The following is a 24,858-nucleotide window of genomic DNA, read 5'->3' as shown; positions in this document are numbered from 1 at the left end:
AGAAGGGTCCCAACCCAAAACTCTCCACAGATGGACGATGTAAGAGCAGAGTGAAAATTATTACCGACGGTAATCGGATTGCACAGGTGTTGGAGACAGCACCAGTGCAGTCACCCATTCTGCCTTACAATGCTTATTATTTTTCCAGCATTTTAGAATATTTAATTGCTTTGTTTAGGATTGAACGAATCACATGTCCTGTATTTTCAGAAGTCCAGCTGGCATAATTAACCATGTGCTAAATTGAACTTTGATTTGTTTTTGAAACTGGAATGCTGTAATTTACAGGGATTTTGTTCCCCGTGGTCGACCATTCCATCTCTTCAGGCTACTGCTACAGTATCATGAGCCAGAGCTTTGTTCTTTTCTTGACACAAAGAAGATAACTCCAGACTCCTATGCGATAAGCTGGGTAAATATTATCTTTGAAACAAAATTGTTGCTATCAATGATAGTATCTCATATAATCTATTCCTGTTAACTATGTATCATAATTACTTAAATTCATGGAAGATGCATCTCCACAAAAGCTGATGTTTTTGATAGAATTCAATTAAATGAATTTGTTTTTCAATCTAGGTTCCCAACATCACAGAATCTTACAGCACAGAAACGGGTCCTTACAGCCACCCTAATGTCATGCTTGAGCAAAACTCTGTGACATGCTTAGTCTGTGACATGCTTAGTCATAGCAAAAGGATTTGAGTATAGGAGCAGGGAGGTTCTACTGCAGTTGTACAGGGTCTTGGTGAGACCACACCTGGAGTATTGCGTACAGTTTTGGTCTCCAAATCTGAGGAAGGACATTATTGCCATAGAGGGAGTGCAGAGAAGGTTCACCAGACTGATTCCTGGGATGTCAGGACTGTCTTATGAAGAAAGACTGGATAGACTTGGTTTATACTCTCTAGAATTTAGGAGATTGAGAGGGGATCTTATAGAAACTTACAAAATTCTTAAGGGGTTGGACAGGCTAGATGCAGGAAGATTGCTCCCGATGTTGGGGAAGTCCAGGACAACGGGTCACAGCTTAAGGATAAGGGGGAAATCCTTTAAAACCGAGATGAGAAGAACTTTTTTCACACAGAGAGTGGTGAATCTCTGGAACTCCATGCCACAGAGGGTAGTCGAGGCCAGTTCATTGGCTATATTTAAGAGGGAGTTAGATGTGGCCCTTGTGGCTAAGGGGATCAGAGGGTATGGAGAGAAGGCAGGTACGGGATACTGAGTTGGATGATCAGCCATGATCATATTGAATGGCGGTGCAGGCTCGAAGGGCCGAATGGCCTACTCCTGCACCTAATTTCTATGTTTCTATGCTAATCCTGTTTGCTGGCATTAGGCTTCTCTTCCTCTTTTTTTTCCAATCCGAGTACATGTCCAAATGCCTTTAAACCATTGCAACAATATCTGTCACCAATACGTCCTCTTGCAATTCATTCCAAATATTCACCACTCTTTGTGTGGAAACTTGCCTTTCAGATCTCTTTTGAATTTATGCTGTCTTACCTACACCTGTCCCCTTTTGTGCAAATCCTCCCTTTCTTGCAAAATAGATTCAGCCAATCTGTCCTAGCCCTCATTCTTTATATTTCTAAGCCATAATTTTGTAAAGCCCAGCATCCTACTTTCCATTGAGAATAAACTCAGCCGATCCAATCTCTGGATCCCCATTCCAGGCAACATCATGCTGAATATCTTCTGCAGTAAGTCAGACAAATATTGGAAATGAATGAATTTTTGAAATGGGAAATTTTACCCCTCAAATTGTTTTGGTATAATTTTGTGACAATTCATTTACTACAGTTTATGATTTTCTAACTTAATAATTTGCTGGGTGGGTGGGTGACATATTTTGAACGTAGATAATTAAAAATGAGAAATTATGAATTTTGGTTTTTTTAATGAATGAATGAATAAGTTTATTGGCCAAGTATATACACATACAAGGAATTTGCCTTGGTGCTTCACTTGCAAGTAACAACACGACATACAGTAAACAATTGACATTAATACATTAAAACATTAAGAATAAAACATTATAGGTTAAACATGTGAATGAAATAAAATATCAGAGCAAAAGGAGGCTACAGACTTTTGTTTATTGTGTAGAGCTACTGCTCATGGTAAAAACCTGTTTTTATGTCTGGCCGTGTCGGCTTTGACAGTCCGGAGTCGCCTTCCAGAGGGATGTGAATCAAAGAGTTTGTGGCCAGGGTGAGAGGGGTCAGAGATGATCTTACCCGCTCGCTTCCTGGCCCTTGCAGTGTACAGTTCGTCAATGAGGGGAAGGTTGCAGCCAACAAGCTTCTCAGCTGATCGAACGATTTGCTGCAACCTCCGGATGTCGTGCTTGGTGCCAAACCTGGTCATGACGGAGAAGGTGAGGACAGACTCTACGATGGCGGTATAGAATTGGACCATCATTGCCTGTGGCAGATTGTGTTTCCTCAGCTGCCGCAGGAAGTACCCTCTGTTGGGCCTTTTTGACTGGAGTCGATGGTGGCACCCCATTTAAGGTCCTTGGAGATGATGGTCCCAAGGAACTTAATAGACTCCACAGATGTGACTGTGGTGTTGTTGATGGTGAGGGGAGGGGGAGTTCTCCTAAAGTCTACTATCAATTCCACTGTCTTAAGAGAAATGAGATCTGGGTTGTTACAAAGGCACCAGGACACCAGCTGTGTCACTTCCTGTCTGTAGGTAGATTCTTCCCCATCCCGGATCGGTCTAATCAGGTTGTGTCATCCGCAAACTTGAGAAGCTTCACAGAGGAATCTGTGGAGGTGCAGTCATTGGTGTAGAGAGAGTAAAGGGGAGGGGAGATAATGCAGTCTTGCGGTGCTCCTGTGCTGAGGGTCTGCGGGTCTGAGATGTGCTTTCCCAGCCTCACATGCTGCATCCTGCCTGTCAGGATGTTGGTGATACACTGACAGAGGGGTTCAGGCACAGTCAACTGGGAGAGTTTGGAGTGTAGTAACTCTGGCACAATGGTGTTGAATGCAGAGCTAAAATCCACAAACAAAATCCTTCCATAGGTCCCCTGGCGGTCTAGGTGCTGGAGGATGAAGTGCAGGCCTGGGTTGACTGCGTTATCCACTGATCTGTTGGCCCGGTATGCAAACTGCAGAAGGTCCAGCAGGGGGTTTGTGATATTTTTATGGCCCACATTGAATCCAGAATTTATCCACTGCTTTCATAATATGTTTTAATAGAATAATTGTATTGCAATTTATATTCAATAAATTCTAATAGTGACTTGAAGAAAAAAATATTTTCTGTGGGGCATTTGTTAAATACCTCAACCCCCCCCCCCCCTTCCTGTATTGGAACTATTGTCTTGGCTATAACACTTTGACAAACTATTCTAAAATTGGGTACTTTGTTTTCACAACTAAAATATATTTTCAAATGCATTTTAAAAGATATTCATTGTGATGTTCATACATTATACTTTATAATATAGGAAGTGGTATGTCTTAAATAGTGCATTAATCTTTTGTGCTGAATACAATGGTGAATTGCCGTAAGACTTTTGAATCTGGCTAGATGAATTAAGTAATCCAAAAAATGGAGTATTACAATGTTGTCGTGTAATTAGTCAGAGATGTCTTAAACTTATTTCACTTAATTTATGGCTTATACCTGATAAAAATACAACGCACAATCCATTATTTTCTTTAAAAAGCATTTTTAAATGAGCATGTGTTGCCAAGAAGCTATGATTAACTTTCAGTTTAATTTATGGAACACTTTTACTTCTACCTTTTCTATATGTTTCTGAAGGGAGCAAGCCTATTTGCAGGTTGCTGTACAGGAGATGTTGCCCAACTGATGTGGGATGTGTATCTACAGCAAGCAGACCCTTTCCTAATTTTCTTCCTCATGTTAGTCATTCTAGTTAATGCAAAGTAAGTGACTTTAAAAAAAAAAAAAATTAATTGTTATGATTAGGCTCACTTTACATTTGGATATTTGTAATGCCATATTGGTATAAAACTGCTGTTTCTAGTTGATTTTGATTTGCACTTTAAACTTCTTTATTATAAAGGAGTATTTGACTTGCATACATTTCTTAATTCCTATATATACATTACATTATTAGTTTCAATTTAAAGCAATGCATTAAGTATTATCTACTTATAGCAAATTATTATATTGAAAATTACAGACTAATTTTAAATTTGATTCATCTTAATTCTGAATATTGTCCTTATGTTGAGCCACATAATTTGTGTACACTTGAAGCTTCCCATTGGTCCTTAAATTTAATCTTTTTCACCGTAAGGCATTGTTAAAATTTCTATATTAAAGAAGATACACTGATGAAAAATATTTTTTTTTAATGTGTTTTCTCTCCATGATTTGCAATGCAATGCACTGTTGGCATCCATCAGTTTGCCTGCCTTGGCCCAAATTATAGAATTCTGAATCTCTTTATGTGTTTCCTCCTTTACTACTGCTCCTTAATATCTCCTAATAGACAATAGACGAAGGTCTTCTTCTTTGTTCCCAATTTGGCCCTTTGAGCCAGCACCGCCATTCACTGTGATCATGGCTGATCATCCACATTCAGTACCCCGTTCCTGCCTTCTCACCATATCCCTGACTCCGCTATCTTTAGAGCTCTATCTAACTCTCTCTTGAAAGCATGCAGGGAATTGGCCTCCACTGCCTTCTGAGGCAGAGAATTCCACAGATTCACAACTCTTTGGATGAAAAAGTATTTCCTAATCTCTGTTCTAAATGGCCTACCCCTTAATCTTAAACTGTGGCCCCTGGTTCTGGACTCCCCCAACATCAGGAAAATGTTTCCTGCCTCTAGCGTGCCCAATCGCTTAATAATCTTATATGTTTCAATAGGATTCCCTCTCATCCTTCTAAATTCCAGAGAATACAAGCCCAGCCGCTCCATTCTATCAACATATGATACATTCAGATTTGGTGTCAGATTTTGTTTAATTTTCTCTGGTGCCTTTGGACATTCCATTCCATTAAGCGTAATATATAAGCAGAAGCAGTAATATTAGTCAGAAACATGACATTTCCACAAAGCTCCTCTGTATATTTACAGTGCTCAATGTTACATTCAATCTGCTAATTTACAAACCCTCCCTTTTTCCCCCAGAGAGATTGCATTATCCCAAGAAGTAGAATGTAAGGAGGAACTCATTCGTAAGTATGCCCAATTAAAGTTTTTCTGAATTAAACTTGCATATTCAAACTATAAATCTAATATACTATGTAATTTTTTTAAATCATGCGTATAAAAGACACAAAGTGTTAGAATAACTCAGCGGGACAGCCAGCATCTCAGAAAAACATGGATAGGTATTGCTAGGTAAAGGAGGTGTAAAGGGGATGGACGTTTATGGTAAAAGATAATAATAATAATAATGGATGGGATTTATATAGCGCCTTTCTAATACTCAAGGCGCTTTACATCGCATTATTCATTCACTCCTCAGTCACGCTCGGTGGTGGTAAGCTACTTCTGTAGCCACAGCTGCCCTGGGGCAGACTGACGGAAGCGTGGCTGCCATTCTGCGCCTACGGCCCCTCCGACCACCACCAATCACTCACACACATTCACACACGGGCAAAGGTGGGTGAAGTGTCTTGCCCAAGGACACAACGACAGTATGCACTCCAAGCGGGATTCGAACCGGCTACCTTTCGGTTGCCAGCCGAACACTTAGCCCATTGTGCCATCTGTCGTCCCGAAGTAATATGAGGTAATAATGTCGTAACGAAGAAAGATGAGGTAATAATGGCCTAGGAATTGAAAATTATCAAAGAGTTGAAGGGCACGTGAGGTGCGTTGGATGTAGGTCGGAAGGGACTGGCTGGGGGATAAGCTGGAATCAAGGTATTTGGAGATGTGTTCTATGGAGCAGGAGCAGGCAGGAACAATTGAGTCTGCCGGGGCAATAACGTTTGTGTATTTTGGGAAGGAGATTGATGCAGGGAATACAGGGCTGTGGATCTGTATGGTTGGAGGCTGTGGGGAGAAGATCATAGAAACATAGAAAAATAGGTGCAGGAGTAGGCCATTCGGCCCTTCGAGCAAGCACAGCCATTCAATATGATCATGGCTGATCATCTAAAATCAGTACCCCTTTGCTGCCTTTTCTCCATATCCCTTGATTCCTTTGGCCCTAAGAGCTAAATCTAACTCTCTCTTGAAAACATCCAGTAAATTGGCCTCCACTGCCTTCTGTAGCAGAGAAATCCACAGATTCACAACTCTCTGGGTGACAAAGTTTTTCCTCATCTCAGTCCTAAATGGCCTACTCCTTATTCTTAAACTGTGGCCTGTGTGTGAATTCTGGAAATCAGAGGTGATGAAATCGGCAACAGTTTGGAAGAGGATGACCTGGTGTTCGTCTGTAGGACCATGATCAAGTGGTAGGTACGAAGAGGTGTCCAAGAGTTGGTATCTGGCCTCGGCATGGTAGAGATCAGTCTGCCAAATTAAAACGGCGCCTCCCTTATTGGTGGGTTTTAATATTTGGATTGTTATTGAATGAACTGAGGACTGTGCATTCAGAGAGGGTGAGATTGGATTGGACAATGGGTGTGGAGAAATTAAGCCAGTTGATGTCACACCAGCGACTAAAATAGGAAATGTTCAGAATTTTGTGGTGCTTTAAGAGAGATGAATTTCTGTTTAGTATATTTTCCCTTGCATTGTATTATGAGTATAGAACTAGTTTTCTATTACACTTGTACTTCGAGCACTGTTTCTTCTGCAATTTGCTGATTTGTCACAGCATTAATGGTTTGACTATCATGCAAATTATTTTCAGACTTTTGCCAGAATGTTTCCTTTGAGTGTCATTGATCGGCTAATTGCTGAGGCAGAGAATTATTCACATGATGCTGACCTGTTATTAGCTGTCTGCATAATACAGGTTTAGCTCTTCTACAGGGAGATATTGAAAGTAGTTTTCTTTAGATCGATGCGTGATTTCAATTTTAGACTTGCTTTTAAATCATGTTGGCCAGAAATTGTAACGAGTCAAACCTGTATTTCCCCCTATGGCTTCTGGGATGAAGGACTTTAGTTACGTGCTCAGACTGAAGATGCTGGCGGGGTTCTCCTTGGAACAGAGGGGATTGAGAAGGGATTACGAAGGATCCATAGTTGACAGAGAAAAGCTGGTGGGGGCTTCAAGACGGAGAGGATGTTGAATGAATGAAATTGATATAAGATTTGAAGTGTCTTGAGGAAAGGAATTTAGAATCTGGAAAGAACTACTGGGGTGTATTGAAGGCAGATTTAGTTGTGATGTTTAAATGAGAGCTGGATATGTCTTTGAAAGGATATAATTTGCAGGGCTGCAGGAAAAGTGTAAGATAGAAAGATTAACTGGATTGCAATTGTACAGAGCTGCCACAACAGGATTAGGTCAAATGGACACTTTCCACGTGAAATCGGCTGTGTGGAATGTAATGGTGAGTAAATGCATCTGACTGCACTTATTTTCAGCCAGCAACTCTGTGGTGTGTGGTCACCTTGTTTCACACCAGCACATTGCATCATGAAAATCAGAAGAAAACGTTGGGGATCAAATATGGAAGCTTCCCGTTGCAACGCTAATGGACTCAATGTTGAGTCGACTGGTGAAATTCATTCGTCCAAAGCTAAGGGATGCTTTTTGCCGATAACACTACCCCATGCATTAAGTAAATTTAAGTAATTTGATGGTTCTCCTAATTAGACCCAAACAGAAACGTCACCTATCCATGTTCTCCAGGGATGATCCCTAACCCGTTGAGTTACTCCAGCACTTTCTTCCAGCAGTTTGGTTTTTGCACAAGATTCCAGCATCTGTATTCTCTTGTGTCTCCACTATTTTTCCTGTCAGTTACTTCAGAAGAAGTTCAAGCTTAAAATTGTTAACTCCCTGCAAGTATTTTTTTTAATTTTACGAATAGGTACTTTAAAACTTTTTTAAATCTATTTTTGAGTTGTCTTTAATTATTTGTTTTATGATTGAAATTTTGAGCTGCTGATTCAACTGTTGCAATGAATATGTATGAAATCTGCCAGGTGTATGCCATAAATATTTAAGTAGACTTAAGCAGTACCTCTCTTGATTTATAATTAAGGCCAATGCAAATGTATTTATTACATTGTTTGTTTGGTTCATGCCGGTGTGACATCAATAGGTCCACATCACTACAAAACCCCATTGTTGTACGGATATTCGTGTTGGTTTATCCTTTTCCTTTTTTGTTGTCCGAATGTGTGAGATCATTGCACTATGCTTAAATTTCAGGTTCACTTGAAAATGTTCCATGCAACCTGGAAACGGAAGATGTAGAAGATCTGTATTCCTTGGCTCTGTATTATCATGCCAGAACGCCTGCTTCTTTCCGAAAGGTACAATCATTTTGAAAATCAAGTAATGTGGGCTTTTGATAGGTAAATGTCAACTAAGGATACAAACAAGATTCAAGTAAGGCAGATTTCCTTCAAATAATGTGCATGTTTTTTGTAAAAGAAAGAAAGCATAAACGTTAAACCAATAGTTTGCACTTTTCAATCTGCAAACTATTTGAAAATATAAGAATATGGGAAAACAAGATGTTTTTACTATGTTTAAAATTAACCAGAGTTAAAATGCAAAATGCTTTCCATCACAACAAAAGTATCTTGAGTTTGTTTGAGAAAGTGGGCCATGCTTTCATCTAAAGCCAAAATATGAGAAATGATAAGCTGATATCAAAAGATCGGAGACCATTGTAATGCAGACATGGATGTCAACTGTAAATCAAACTGGAGTGTGCCCTCTGTCTCCTTTGGTACTTCAAGCATCTTAGGTTGTTCCTCTTATCTTCCATTACATTTACAATTTTCTCTCTCTCCCAGCAAGAATATAATTAAACAATTCTCCCCAAGATTGCCCACATTCCCTTCTTATCTTTTGCCTCCATGCAAACGTGCTACCTGTTTAACTTTACCACCTCGATTTGCTTTGCTACTCCCATCGTCTCAAACACACGTCCACTTCCAATCACTTCTCTTTGTCATTTTCCACCCTAATTCTCCTTTTTCCTCTCCACCCTTTTCTAATTTTTTACCCTCAGATAAATGCTCTCACTACTATTTTGAACCCGAACCATGCATGTGCCTCTCATTGCCGTGGGACATGGACAAGTGTAGCTCTATCATGGTAAACCTTCTTGGATAAATTCATCTGTCAAACTATATTTTGTATTTGGTGTCTTTGTGTTTTCCAGTTGTAGAGGATCAATGACTGCTCCCATTACAGCCAATCCTTAGGTAATGATTAGAACCATTGTGGAGACTTGGATGGCTCATGGGGAGAAGAAAAGGCGAGCATAGTTTCATATAAAATAAGTAATGTATAGGGAATAAAGTAATTTGTATATCGTAACCTCACGGTTTGAAGACAATTTTCAATGGTTATTTAATGTTCTTCATTAGAAAATCCTTGTCTCTCTCATGTGGCTCGGAGTCATGCAGCTGAACTTTTTGTCATTCACAGCAGCCTTGAATCATGTGGAATCTGAAGCCAAATCTTAAGTGCACTCCCATGTAACAGAACATCACTAATTTTGAACCATATTAGCAGGTCAATAATTTTGCGAGGATTAAATTATACAAGAGATAGGCAGATTATTAGCATTGGATTAGGTTAAAAGAACACTTTTCTATTTTGTTTTAGCATGTATTTTAGCTACTGGATTACTTTTAAAATAGACTCTGTTAGATTTGATTTTTCTGTCAGTATGCATAGAGCATGATCCTATAAAAAATGAACCACATTTCCAGAAAAAACTTGATAATGTTTTGCAGGGCAGATGCTGATAAGCTCATAAGACATAAGAGCAAATTAGGCAATTTGGCCCATCGTGTCTGCTCCACCATTTGATCGCGGCTGATCTATTTTTCCCTCTCAACCTCATTCTCCTGCCTCTCCAAAACCTTTGACACTCTTACTAATCAAGATCCTATCAATCCCCACTTTAAAAGTACCCGATGACTTGGCACCCTCCACCATCTGTGGCAATGAAATCTGGCTAAGAAAACTCCTCCATATGGATAAAATCCATCTCCAATGTCTAAGATAGAATCATGGATTTTTTTATCTCTATAGTTTCAGCCGATAGATCATGCAACACTTCCCTCGTGATTCCATTAAGCTAAGAACTTGGATCATGTGCTGGTATCTCTGGAGAACCTACAACTATTACTCAAAAGTAAGGATTCTGCTGAGCCAAGACAGATACTGAGTGTTGTTGCAAATGCCTGTTATTGGGGTACTGCAAAACAGAGCTTTATTCTATATCTCACCTTTAACTACCTTGTTCTGACCACAAATTCAAAAAGTGAAATTAAATCATTATTTTTCTGCCCTGACTTCCCTCATCTTAATAAACATCAAAATTCATAACAAATGACTAATAAAGAATTGGACACTTTCTTTTATCGAATAGCAACATTTTTAAGGAAAGTGGAAGTCTTCCTTGCATCTTGATTTGTAATCTCCAAAGTTTAAGTTGTTTTCACTTTTCCAGTGTTTTTTTGTGAATCTTATGTTCTATACGACCTCCAGTTCAATTGCTAATATTTTTAGCAGCTGCACAACTATTGCTGTATAGCTGTTGACAGCGATTGTTAATTTAAACATTTAAAATGTTTGCAGGATAACCAAAATCTGTTCGGAAGTAATCTGCTGGGCCTGAGGGATGATGAGATGGATCTAAGCCAAGCGTTATGCTTGCCTGTTTCGGTATCAGAAATACTACAGGCAAATCAACTTCAAGGGGTAAGATCTAAAATTAAACTGGCCAGCATATTTAAACAAAATAATTGAATAGTGTTAGTGAGTAAGGGAGGAAAGAACAAAAGGGAAGGTCAGATAGTACTGAAGGTGCTTGTGCAAATATCAAAAGAGATTATGATGATATGTAAAAGTAAATGGAACAATTAAAAAAAGCAAAAGATAGGTTAAGCAGACATTAATTGGAATGCCAGAATCATTGCAGAAACTGCTGTTCAAAAGAAATCTATTCATTATAGTTTGATGGTACAAAACATCAAAAGATGATGCATCATTCTTGCTGTTTGATTGTATATTTTTTATTTAATGACCTCACTTGTTTAAATGAAAACAGATTCTTCACAACCACAAACATTTCATCTCGTCCTAAACCATAATTGTATTCAGTTTTGCATTACCACACATAGATGAAAGGCAATAGTTTTGTTGGATTAGAAATTTACAACAGCTTTATTAACCTCCGATTAGATATTTGCTTTACAGTTGCAGGATGATGTGATAGTTTGACAAGATTGCATTGAGATATCAATATTATAAAAATACAATGGAACTATGAAACAGTAAATGCTGGTACCACTCTGGTTCAGCAACATCAGTGGGGAGAGAAGCAAAGTTACTCAATGATCTTTCCTCGTGACTCAATGCTCTTTCCTCGTGACTCAATGATCTTTCCTCAGAAATAAGAATGTTTAGATAAAAAGATGGCGTAATTTAGTATTGGGATTCTTTAGTATATAGTAAGTAACTTTACATCACTACACTTGTAGATACATCCAGTATGTTTGCTATTCGCCTTTTTTTCCTCATTACAGGACGGTGTTCGGTTCTTTGTAGTGGATTGTCGACCTGCAGAACAATATAATGCTGGACACCTGTCTACAGCGTTTCATTTGGATTCAGACCTGGTAAGTGAAAGCTAAATGTAAAGTATTGGATAAATGTATTTATAGCATACATGTACGAAGGTTGTTTAATATGGGGAGATTTATTGTGTTTTATTTTTGGATTCCTTATTGGGAGTTTCTAGACAATGTGAGATATTTGCCTGCCTTGCAGGTTCAAGTTCCATTAGATTTCACGCAGGGGCTCTGTTACTGGAAAGTTTGGAAGGAGCTTTTAAAGGAACCTTTGGAAATTCCATGAATCAGCACATACACATATGGACTAGGACAGTTCTAAATTAAAAAATTAAACCTCATTGATCCTTAGTAAGGTTCTGTTGGGACATTTTGTACTGTTTTGGACAATTGGCTCAAGAGGAATTATTTCCTGGTTTTGATCATCAAGTTAAGGAAACGATCTCAGTGCTAAACTGAATTTTATTTCAGGCAAAATGTCTGCTTCAATTTTTAATATGTTGAGGATGGATAATATAAATACAGCGTAAAGGCAGTGGGCATATGACTAGCAAGCCTATAAACTGGATTTTTGTTTTTCATTTGAGTATATGGTAGTTGAGCAAAAGCGGTAAATCTGTTTATAAAAAATAATTATATGCATTTCAGAGTTATTTGAGATCACAAAGGTATTATCAATGGATGGTGATTTTCCCAAAGAACTTCGTAAAAATTAGTCATTTTCTTAAGCTTCATAAAGGAAACCTGAAATTAACGCAACCACAATTCAAATATGTTTTGTATAAATTTTTGGACTCATTTTCATTTTTATGTAAAATGCACCGCAATCTGAAATGTGTTCGTAAATATATTGCAAAGTGTCTTGTAACTTTTATAATTCTCCACAGATGTTACAAAACCCTGCAGAGTTTGCACTTTCGGTTAAATCTCTTTTGGAAGCACAGAAACAGTCCATAGAGTCTGGATCAGTAGCAAGTGGTGAACATCTGTGCTTCATGGGAAGTGGCAGAGAGGAGGAAGATATGTACATGAACATGGTGCTGGCCCACTTTCTTCAGGTGTGATATAACATGGTCATAGACATCCTGATCATACAGGAAATGTAAAATTCAAAGTCCATGCAATGTTTTAAGAATTTATATTTTACCTTTGCAAAACAACCAGGTTGTATAAATATGTTGAGTATAAAAAAAACTTATTGAGAATGAAATTTTCATTGTGCAGAATATATACACAGGTGACCCTGATATTTCAGGAAGCCTTGTAAGTGTACATCAGAAAATATTTTCAAGGAAGAAATGTTTCTGTTTGCATCTTACGGTTCTTTTTACAAATGATAAAATATAGTAAAATGCTTGCCTTTGACCCTTTTCGGACCCTGCATATGCTTGATATTCAAATATGCAACAGTAACAAAAGTGTAGGAAAGAACTGCAATGCTGGTTTAAATCAAAGGTAGACACAAAATGCTGGAGTAACTCAGCGAGACAGGCAGCATCTCTGGAGAGATGGAATGGGTGACCTTTCGGGTCGAGACCCTTCAGACTGAATCAGACCCTTTGCTCTGCCAGGCCTGTATTGCAGCCATCTTTAGCTTATGCTTGTTTTGGGGGCTAGTCCCCTTCAGTTTAATCTCCAGCATATAAAAGGCATGCTCAATTGGGTTCTGATCGGGCGATTGACGGTCACTCAAGAATTTACCATTTTTTTTGCTTTGAAAAACTCCTTTGTTGCTTTAGTAGTATGTTTGGGATCATTGTCTTGCTGTAGAATGAACTGCCGGCCAATGAGTTTTGAGGCATTTGTTTGAACTTGAGCAGATAGGATGTGTCTATACACTTCAGAATTCATTATACTATTACTATCAGCAGTTGTATCATCAATAAACTGAGCCAGTACCTTCAGCAGCCATACATGCCCAGGCCATAACACCCCCACCACTGTTTCACAGATGAGGTGGTATGCTTTGGATCTTGAGCAGTTCCTTTTCTCCTCCATACTTTGCTCTTGCCATCACTCTGATATACGTTAATCTTTGCCACATCTGTCCACAAGACCTTTTTCCAGAAATGTGGTTACTCTTTTAAGTACTTCTTGGCAAACTGTAACCTCGCCATCCTATTTTGAGGCTAACCAATGGTTTGCATCTTCCAGTGTATCCTCTGTATTTCTGTTCATGAAGTCTTCTGTGGACAGTGGTCATTGACAACTCCACACCTGACTCCTGAAGAGCGTTTCTGATCTGTCGGACAGGTGTTTGGGGATTTTTCTTTATTATAGAGAGAATTCTTCTGTCATCAGCTGTGGAGGTCTTCCTTGACCTGCCAGCCCCTTTGCGATTAATAAGCTCACCAGTGCTCTCTTTCTTCTTAATGATGTTGCAAACAGTTGATTTTGGTAAGCCTAGGGTTTGGCTGATGTCTCTAACAGTTTTATTCTTGTTTCTCAGTCTCATAATGGCTTGTTTGATTTTCATTGGCACAACTTTGGTCCTCATGTTGATAAACAGCAATAAAGGTTTAGGTGCTGAGAGCCCTCATACCTGCATTAAGGAGGCACCTGAGCAATTACAAACACCATATGTCCCACACATTGTGGTGCCCTGAAATGGAGGGACTATGTATAAACACAGCTGTAATTTCTACATGGTGAAACCAAAATGTATAAATAATACCCTTTAATAAAATCTGACAATGTGCACTTTAACCACATGTGATTTTTTTTCTATTACAAATCTCAAATTAAGGAGTGCAGAGGCAAATAAATAGATGAAGGGTCTTTGTCCCAAACATTATGGATGGCACTGTATGTATGTTATGATTATGCTCAATATTTAAATGTTATTTAAATATTTCTGTTCTACTCTAGAAAAACAAAGAATATGTTAGTATTGCAAGAGGAGGTTTCATGGGTAAGTTCTCAAAATCTGATTATTACTTCATTTTATTCAACAGCAAATCAAATTGATACTGCAATGAAGTACTGAAGTTATTGATCAAATTCCCACTTTATTGACAAAAGCACATCCCAATCCTGCTCCATAATTTAATTTGATTGGAAATATATATATAAATATTCAAGATATTCTTGCCAAGTATTTTGTGCATACATTTCCATTTTAGATTGATTGGCCAAAAATTGCTCATTCTGGTTCCATTCATGCTTCATTCTTTGTAATCAATCTATCGGCTTCAACACTGCTGTTTTGATTATGTTACTACAGAAATTGTGCAATTAAAAAAATATTTATGTGTAGGTTAATTGGCCTCTGTAAATTGCCTCCAGTGTGTAGTAAGTAGATGAGAAAGTGGGATAATCTAAAATTAGTGTGAATGGGTGATGATCGTTGGTCGATGTGGACCAAACTAATCTATAGCTATTGTGTTCACAAATTTTGTCAGTTTTATGACGATGCTATTCAGCAGTCACTTCATTATTTTTTTTAATTTTAGTTATCATGTGCTTTCAACTTTTGTCACCATATTAATGTTACTTTGCAGGTTTTATAGAGTAGCATGGTTGTCCATTCACCGACCTTTCATTTCTCAGTTAGCATGCCATTTTCTGAAGGCAGACCCTTCCTTCATAGTTTTACGTAAAGGATTATGCAGCACAAGTAAGAAAGGATACAAAGGTTCAAAGGTTAAATTTATTGTCACATACACCTAGGTGTAGTGAAATTCTTTTTGCCAATGCAGCACATAAAAAAGAATACAAACATAGCAATAATAAATAGCTTCAACATGAAAACATAAAAACATCCCCCCACAATGGTTCCCATTATGGGGGAAGGCACAAAGTCCAGTTCCATCCCCAATGTTCACCCATAGTTGGGCCTATTGAGGCCTCCACAGTTGCCTTCACGGAGGCCCGATGTTCCAGGCCGTCCTCGCCGGGTGATGGTGTTCTGGCGTCGGGAGAGTCTTCTCAGCGGCTTGGGAACCCTGGAACGGCCGCCTCCCTACTCGAGACCGTGGCTTCCGGAGCCGACAAGGCCGCGCCGAATGGAGCTCAACTGGCGATCTCGTCGCGAGATCCCAGGCTCCCGATGTAAAGTTTCAGCGCCGCCGCCCGCAGCTCCACGATGTTTTTAACGCCGGTCCCAGCTCACCGGAGCTCCAGCGCGGCGACCCCGGCAAGGCACCGCCCGCCCCGCAATGGCGCTCCAGCGCTGCACCGCCATCCTCACACACGCAGCTCCGCCGCCGATGCCGGTGCCGCCGATGCCGGTGCCGTTGCCGCCGCCGCCGATGCCGAGGCTCAGGGTGGTCCCCTCGCTCCTCGGACCCACAGCCGCCGCCGATGCCGCCGATGCCCCGGGCGATTCCCTCAGGAAACGCCGCTCCAGGCCCGCTGGTAGGCCGCGAGGACGGGTCGAAAGTGCAGCCCGGAGAAAAGCTGCATCTACGACCAGGTAGGGACCCTGAAAATTTGTTTCCCCCGTCCCCCCCCCCCCTCCCCCACACATAAAAAAGCTAGAACTCCTCAAAAACAAAACACTAAACTAACTAAAAATAAGAAAAAAGATGAAAAAACAGACAGCTGCAGGCTAGGCAGCCATACCCCCTACAGGTCGGCGCCTCAACAATACACTCAACAATTTAAAGTATCTATTCAGAAAAGTCATTAATTAGGTTTTGGAATCGCACCATACTTTCTCCGAAGGTTGTGGTTTGGAATGACCAGTCTTAGATTGAAGAACTGTTTAATTAAATCACCGGTGAAAATGAGGCATACTTAATATATGTTTGATAGCAATTAGGAATTGTTGAGCATGAGGAAAGGGTGAGTATGAGCCTGACTACAGGGTGCTGCCTGTACGGAGTTTGTACGTTCTCCCTGTGGGTTTTCTCCGAGTGCGCCGGTTTCCTCCCACTCCAAAGACATAGTTTTGTTAAATGGCCTCGGTAAAATTATGTTGTCCCTTGTGTGTAGGATAGTCATAGTGTACGGGGTGATGCTGCTCGTAGCAGATCCGGTGGGCTGAAGCGCCTGTTTCCACGCTGTAACTAAAGTCAAAAGCATATCTGCTGAAATTATGTGTTTGCTTCCAATCTACATTATTTACATTTTCTTCTATGTATTTTAATTTTCACCAATCTAAGCAAGGTAGAAATTTTTTTAAATTTCAAACTTGTAGTTGCAGAGGACATTCTTTTTTGTCCACATTTCTGTAGTTACATTGTGTTATTGCAAAATATTTCATTAATGAACACTCAACATCAACAATGATGATAATGACATTCTTGGTATATTCAGATTTTATTCCATCAAAGATTTTACGATCCATTGCATCAATTTTCTCCAGAATTCCACGTTAGACAAAAAAATTGTTGTATTCAAACAACTTTCATAAAGAATGGGAACCAGTTACTATTGTTTTGTTCAAATTAGAGCTCTTTAATTAAGTATTTTGGATTCTCAGGTAAATAACATATTGCAGGTGGAGAATAACTTTAGTTTCAAGTTAAAGTTTATTTACAATGGTAGTAGCAATATGGTTTAAAGCTGTTAAATAGATTTCCTTTCAATCTGTATACAGATATTTTGTGTGTCAGAATATTTTCCGAATACTCAAATTTTATGCATTTTATTCTTCCCAAAAGGTACAATATGATATTTTTATTTTTCTGAGGCAAAGTACTGAGTTACAGGATGCAAAAAAAGATTTCATGTTCATGTGATTGGAGCAGAATTAGGCCAATCAACCCATCAAGTCTACTCCACCATTCAACCATGGCTGATCTATCTCTCCCTCTCAACCCCATTCTCCTGCCTTCTCCCCATTGCTCCTGACACCTATCTATCTCTGCCTTAAAAATATCCATTGACTTGGCCTCCACTGCCTTCTAACTTCTAAACTTGTATTTATTATATAAATGCCGATATTTACCGATTACAAATGGTATGATGTTACTCAATGTAAGACTTGCTGTCCTGCCATCCTGGAGCTGAAATTATAGTACAAATTAATATTCAGAAATATTGCCCTCTTCTCACTAACTGTAACTAGTGACAGCCCCCCCCTCCCCCCTCCTCCCTTTACCCCACAATCAATCTAAAGAAGGGTACTTGGGGACCAGAAGTGTCACTTTTCCATGTTCTATAGAGATGCTGCCTGACCCATTGAGTTACTCCAGCACCCTGCGTCCTTTTCTGTATCATTTTGTTAGTGTCCTGGTTTAGAATCTCCTTGGATTCAGTTTGTGAAGAGTAGTATAGTCTGTTATTGGGAAGATACAATTTGAGCTGGTAATCGTCAATGTTAGCTACTTATCCTTGTCTATATAGAGTCAATGTGTAAGAAGGAACTGCAGATGCTGGTTTATACCGACTGAGCTGATCCTCAGTCTGATGAAGAGTCTCGACCCGAAACGTCACCTATTCCTTTTTCCCCTCATCAATGCTCCCCAGTAATCTCCTTTCATGTCTCTCTCCATAACCTGGGATAGTTCCCATCAGGCCTGTGGACTTACTAAACATTCTTCAAAACCCCTACCCTTTCTTGATGTCGAGAGAGTTAGATTTAGCTTTAAGGGCTGGGAATCAATGGATATGGGGGAAAAAGTCAGAAGGGGTACTGATTTTGGATGATCAGCCATGATCATATTGAACTGCGGTGCTGGCTCGAAGGGCCGAATGGCCTATTACTGCACCTATTTTCTATGGTTCTATAGCTCATTTTAGCCTTCCTGATACCCTGTCTAAGTTATCTGCTGTTTCCTTTAAATTCCTCTAAGACCTTATCTGATTTCAGCCTCCGAAACCATTTATTTTTTACTTTGACTTTCTTCAGTTACAGGCTTGATCACTCTAATGCTGCGAGTAGGACCAGGCCAGCTATCTTCTCCAATTACTGTATTCCTCATGGGGACCACATGGTATCTCTTATCTTGCACTGCAAAACCAAATACAATACAATACAATACAATACAATACAATTTATTGTCATTTGAGCCTCAGTGAGGCTCAAACGAAATTCTGTTTCCACAGCCATACAAACAAAGACAATTCCTAGACATACATACAATTTAGTTCACACAAACATCCATCACAGTGAACCCACTGTGATGGAAGGCAAAGTCTTTTCTCTCCCCTGTTCTCCATGTCTCTCCCGATGTCGAAGCCCCAGGCGGGCGATGATAAGTCCCACGGCCATTTTAGGCCGTGCCGGGCGATTTACGGCCCCGCTCCCAGTCTAGAAGTCTCGAAGTTGGAGCCCCCGGCGGGCGCTGGAATGTCCCACGGCCATGAAGCCGTGCCGGGCGATGTATGACCCCGCTCCGGGTCGTTCCAACCCCGCGACACGGGCTGGAGAAGTCGCGTTGCGGGAGCTCCGGGAAGCGGTCTCTCTCTCCCCCCGGACCCGCGAGCTCCCGATGTCCCAGTCCACCGGACCTGCGGCTGCGTTGCTGGAGCCTCCGAGCCACAGGAGTCGAGTCGCAGCAGCGAGTCACCACTGCTCCCCACGCTCCGAGGCCGGCCAGCCCCACGATGGTGAGTAGTCCGCAGCTCCGCAGTCTCCCGAGTCCCCGGGTCGTTCAAGTTGGAGGCCGCTCCACGGTGCTAGGCCCCAAATCTGTCTTATTTGGTCAAACAGAATATCCCCCTCCCAGTAACAATAAAAGCTTAATTATTTTAGTTGAAGTAATTCAGTTTGTTAATTTGGAGATTTATATCTGCATTAATTGGGTTTAATTTATTTTGTTAGCAATTAATGCACCCTTTAAGGACCATTTCCTGAGGTATAAGATGATACAACCATCAAATTATAATCATTCTTAATTCATAATGTTTCATGGCTCTTGTGCTTTTTTTTAATCTTCATCTGTACTGCTTTGCAAGATCTATAATAATGAATAAAATGGAAAATGAATCGTTTCTGTACTGTTTATAAAAACTGATAAAAACTTATTTTTCCTAAAAGCATGATTCACATCAATAATTCATTCCATAATCATGGCATATTTTAGTTCACCAGAGAGCCGTGTTTCCTTTGTTGGTAGTACATTCATAATTAACGACATCAAAATTGTAATTTGTAATATTAAATTATTTCATCCCTCGCAATGAAGAAGCGAAACTATTCCATCAAATTTACATTTATTTTAATTAACGATCAAACAGCGATAGATAAGCAGTCACATTACAGCTCGCCTCTTGCACTACTTTGGCCTTGATTTTTTTCTAATTATGTTTTTGCACACTCTTCATTCTTTTAAAATGTTATTTGTAATTTGCTTTTGTGTATTTGTCAAGTCTCTGCCTGTGATGTAGCTGCAAACAGATTTTTTAATTGTACCTGTACCTGTACATCAACGTACTTGTGCATATGACAATAAACTTGAATTTAGATTTGAACTTAATCTGATTAAATTGAAAGGTTATCCTGGTGAACAGCATTCTAGTTACCAAGTTTTCTGAAGATTAATTTTTGAAGTAAGATTGGGTTTGTTTGAGTATTGTCAGTATCTATAAGATGCACTGTCTTGCAGCATTGCAGCAGCACCTTGTGGACATAAATGTAGATGGGCCCGAAAATGGCTACGGTCACTGGATTGTTAGTACATCTGGGTCACGTGGCAGTATCTCTTCCTCAGCTGATGTAAGTACATTGTCCTTATTTCACTTTTGTTTTAATTAAGATGATTGATTAATGTTGAAGAGCTCACGGGTTCAGTTAAAGTAAAGCATGAAATGTATAAATCAGAATTGATTTAAAAGTAGAAAATACTTCTTGTTTTACAATTGGATATGTTTCTCTCTTCACTCTAGAATATGTGCAACACCAGCATGCAATGTATCTATCCACTTCTTCCACTGCAACATTAAGGGCTGCCTTCTGAATTGTTCTCTTTATTTTATCAAGTATTTGATGCTGAAGTATTTTTTCATTAAATCTACTAATATTCGGAAATATGTCACAACAGGCACTCCCTTTAAAACTAGGATGCATGTTCAAAGACCCTTTGCTAATTTCCTGGCTCCTACCCAGCGTTAATATCCAAAGAAGGGAATGAAAATACGCTGAAAAATGCTGCATTGTCACATCTTGAGGTTGGCATGGAGTAGGCATAATGGGTGTCCAGAAATGTCTAGTGTCTGACTGAGATTTTAATTGGATTTTGGTCATGTACAATGACGATGTGTGGAACTTTATACCGTGACATCATATGTCAGCTGTAATTTGTACATGGTGAGACCAAAATGTATAAAAATACCCCTTAATAAAATCTGACAATGTGCACTTTAACCACATGTACTTTTTTCTATTACAATCTCAAATTGTGGAGTACAGAGGCAAATAAATAAATGATGGGTCTTTGTCCCAAACATTATGGAGGGCACTATATATAAAATTGCAAAGATTTCTAAAAAAAAGTTCTTATTCTTGCATCACATTTCATTCCAGAATTCTTATACGGCATGAACTTGTTAACAAATTACAAAGCACAGAGTGCTGCATGTTAAGTTTTCTTTAATTATATTTTATTGAATGCTTTTTGCAGGGTGAGTCACCAAACGGATCTGGCGATGGAAGAGGTGTGAAGTCTTTAGTCAACAAAATGACCTTTGCCCTGAAGTCCAAATCAGTAAATGTAAAAGAGAAAGTGATCAGTTTCATTGAGAATACGTCTGCCCCTGTTGAAAGGTAATGTAGGAGTACTTGGTTTTTAATGTAATTCATAACCATATTGACTTAAAGGTAGCTTGTGTGCTATTTTAAGCAGCTGTTTCCTCTGTTGGGAGAAATTTTGAAAGACAAAGTACTTTTTGTCTTTCATTGTTAATGATTTTTTTGCATTACATTTCCAGTTAGATAAAGGTTCAATTTAATAGAGCTTCCATTTCCAATTTAGGAATCTGGTTCCAGTATTGAAATGGAATTACATCCAATCTGTATGAGTATTCATTATTATATATATATCCAAATGACATAAAAAGGTGTCTGAATACAGAAGTAAAAAAATTGAATGTCTTTCGATTGAGGATTATTTCTTTTTAATTGACATCTGTCATAGTTTTAATTTTTAATTTGTTTTTGTAGCTTTTTCCATTTTGAAATTTATTATGTTTTTTTTCTTCTATTATTAATTAAAATAGAATGACTTTTCATCTTCCTTGGCCAGAAAAGGTGAACCTAGATTGGTAAGATGGTGTTCAGAATAGCTCTGGCCTGTGTACTTCAGCATGTTGTGCAAGCTCTTTCTATTTCAACTTCACTGCTTTGCTGCAGCATCTTATGCCTTGAGCAACGACTATGTGTTTATATTTCTACTTGGTTTGTCTATCTGTAGAGAGGATTGCTCTTGCTTTTCCACAAGGTAAACATATATGTAACATGGTATATTTGACCATGTCTGGCATCTGTGAGGGTCTTGCAAAGTAATTTACTGCAAAGTTCATCTTGCCATTAAGTTATGCTATTTGTTTATGCCATTGCTCTGAGCTTTGTGTATTTTTTCATAATTTCTAATCATAAAATTATTGGTATTTAACCATGAATGTATACTGACATATAAGTTTCCCCAATTTACGCTGTAATTGATTATTCATGCTTATTAACATCCTGGTATGGTCTGGCCTGTATGTGATACTAGGCCAAGAGGATGTGGTTGGCTCTAACCCATTTTCTGAAGTGGGCAATCAAGCCACTCAAATCATCAACATTATCAATGTAAATTATGGCCTGGAGAGCAATGTACACAGGTGGATAAAGGGAGTGAATTATTTTCTTAAAACTTCAGATTATCTATCTTCAAGCTCAGTGTATAGGAGATAACATTTTGGTGTGGATGGACAGTTGTTTAACAGGAAAAAGTTGGCATACATATATTTGTATATATATATATGTGTGTATGCATTTTCTGGTTGACAAGATGTAACAAGTGAGGTCCAACATAAATTAGTGCTGTAGTCTCAACTTTTTACACTGGTATTCATACTAAAATTGCTGATGATAGAAAGATAAGTAGAAAAGTAAGACACAAAGTGCTGGAGTAACTCAACGGGTCAGTGAGCATCTCTGGAGAAAAGGGATGGGTGACATTTCCGGTGGGAACCCTTCAGATTTTCCAACCCGACCTGACCTGAAATGTTACCCATCCGTTTTTTCCAGCAATGCTGCTGCGTTACTTCAGCACTTTGTGTCAAACTTCTATATAATCAAGTATCTGCAGTTCCTTCCTACACAAGTAGAAAAGTAAGTTGTGGAAATTATTTCAGCAGTTTATAGTGAGGCGGAGTGGCCAAATATCTGACAAATGGAGTATGATTCAAGCAAATGTGAAGTTTTCTATTTTGGAAGGAAAATTAAAAAAAAAAAGCATATTATGGTGAGGGATTGCAGGGCTCTGAGATGCAACGTGATCCAGTAAATGAAGTGCATGATTTGCAAAAGGTTAGTACGTAGGTTCAAACAATTAGTCAGATGATCAGCCATGATCACGAATGGCGGTGCTGGCTCGAAGGGCTGAATGGCCTACTCCTGCACCTATTGTCTATTGTCTAATTGAGGTGTTGCATATTGCAATGTCTAACAAGGGCAGGGCCTGTACAGTGAATGGTAGGCCTCTGGGGAGTGTTGTTGAGCAGAGGGATCTTGGAGTGCAGGTGCATGGTTCATGACGGTCGAGTCGCAAGTAGATAAGGTGGTCAAAAAGGCTTTTGGCACATTGGCCTTCATCAGTCAGAGTATTGAGTATAGAAGTTGGGAAGTCATGTTGCCTTTAGACTTCTGTGTTCAGTTCTGGGCACCATGTTAAAGGAAAGATATTGTTAAGCTTGAAAGGGTTCAGAGAAGATTTACGAGGATGTTGTCAGGACGAGGGTCTGAGCTATAGGGAGAGATTGGGTAGTCTGGGTCTCTATTCCTTGGAGCGCAGGAGGATGGGGGGTGATCTTATAGAGGTATATAAAATCATGAGAGAAGTAGATCGGGTAGATGCACAGAATCTCTTGTCCAGAGTAGGGGAATCGAGGACCTGAGGACATAGGTTCAAGGTGAAGGGGAAAAGATTTTATAGGACTCTGAGGAGTAACTGATTCACACATGGGGTGGTGGGTGTATTGAACAAGCTGCCATTGAAGGTAGTTGAGGCTGTGACTATCCCAACGTTTAAGAAACAGTTAGGTACATGGATAGAACAAGTTTGGAGGGATATGGACCATGCGCAGGCAGGTGGGACTAGTGGAGCTGGGACATGTTGGCCGGTGTGGGCAAGTCGGGCCGAAGGTTCCACACTGTATCACTCGATAAATATGACTCGAAAGCAAACGGATGTTGCCATTTCTTGCCAGGGAACTCAAGTAAAGAGGTTATGCTTTAAATTACAGGGCATTGGCAAGATTGCACTTGGAGTTCTGTGCAGATGCTTAATGCTGGAGTTCTGTTAATGCTTTGGAAGTAATTCAAAGATTTGAATGAATGGAACGTGCAAAATATCTAATGCAGAAAATTTGGGATCGGCTTGTATCCATTGCAGTTTAAGGGATTTAACTGAGGACTTAACTTAGAGAACTTGACAGTGGAATGTGGGGAGGATATTTTGTCCTGTGGAGAATCTAGAACTAGGAGCACAATAAGAAATAAGAATAATACAAAGGATAGAGATCTATGCAAATATTTTTATTGAGCTTAATAATTCTTCAGAGCATGTTTCCACAAGGGACAGTGGAAGCAAAGTTTTGGGATACTTTTTAGGCAAAAATATGTGTTGAAATGTTATGGGGGTGTCTTGAATGAATACATAAACTTGAAAGTAGTGTCATGGTCATAAATCAGATTAGCTATGATCTTATCGATGTCTGATCAGTGTGGGTCTGATCTGGTTATATATTCATATTGCCTCCTTTCTCCCTTTGCACATTTTTTTTAATTTATTTTTTTTAATCAAAAATATTTATTCAAATATTAAAATAGTATTGACACTACAATAAAACAAAACACCACCATAATACAAGACGAAAAGATATGCTCAGCAACTGCTAAACAATTATATTGCAATCCTTGTCAAGGATACATTCAACCCCCCTCGGTGCCCAGCGGTCCCGGAACTCCCTCAGGGTGCCCGTAGACAGGGTGTATTCCCTTTCCATCTGCACCCGGGCACGGACGTATCCCCGGAAAAGGGGCAGGCAGCTGGCTCGGGTAGAGCCCTCCACAGTCTGGCGCCGTGACTCGC

The 24,858-nt window shown here is 39.4% G+C and overlaps 1 protein-coding gene across 4 annotated transcripts in view; it reads left to right on the top strand.

Annotated features, from left to right (window-relative positions):
- tbc1d23 (TBC1 domain family member 23) overlaps positions 1-24,858 on the top strand; it is a 65,839-nt gene that overhangs the window by 26,564 nt on the left and 14,417 nt on the right. For 3 of the 4 annotated variants that reach the window (XM_033032632.1, XM_033032628.1, XM_033032631.1), the window contains exons 5-15: positions 289-412; positions 3,787-3,911; positions 5,129-5,175; positions 8,286-8,389; positions 10,680-10,802; positions 11,630-11,722; positions 12,562-12,732; positions 14,543-14,585; positions 20,170-20,279; positions 21,184-21,326; positions 21,779-21,823. In XM_033032632.1, the coding sequence (XP_032888523.1) occupies positions 289-412; positions 3,787-3,911; positions 5,129-5,175; positions 8,286-8,389; positions 10,680-10,802; positions 11,630-11,722; positions 12,562-12,732; positions 14,543-14,585; positions 20,170-20,279; positions 21,184-21,326; positions 21,779-21,823 (1,128 nt within the window). The remainder of the gene's footprint in view (positions 1-288; positions 413-3,786; positions 3,912-5,128; positions 5,176-8,285; positions 8,390-10,679; positions 10,803-11,629; positions 11,723-12,561; positions 12,733-14,542; positions 14,586-20,169; positions 20,280-21,183; positions 21,327-21,778; positions 21,824-24,858) is intronic. The other variant, XM_033032630.1, reaches the window with a different exon arrangement.

Source organism: Amblyraja radiata, chromosome 14 (genome assembly GCF_010909765.2).
Source record: "Amblyraja radiata isolate CabotCenter1 chromosome 14, sAmbRad1.1.pri, whole genome shotgun sequence".
NCBI classification, from domain to species: domain Eukaryota; kingdom Metazoa; phylum Chordata; class Chondrichthyes; order Rajiformes; family Rajidae; genus Amblyraja; species Amblyraja radiata.
This window is presented reverse-complemented; position numbering and strand designations above follow the sequence as displayed.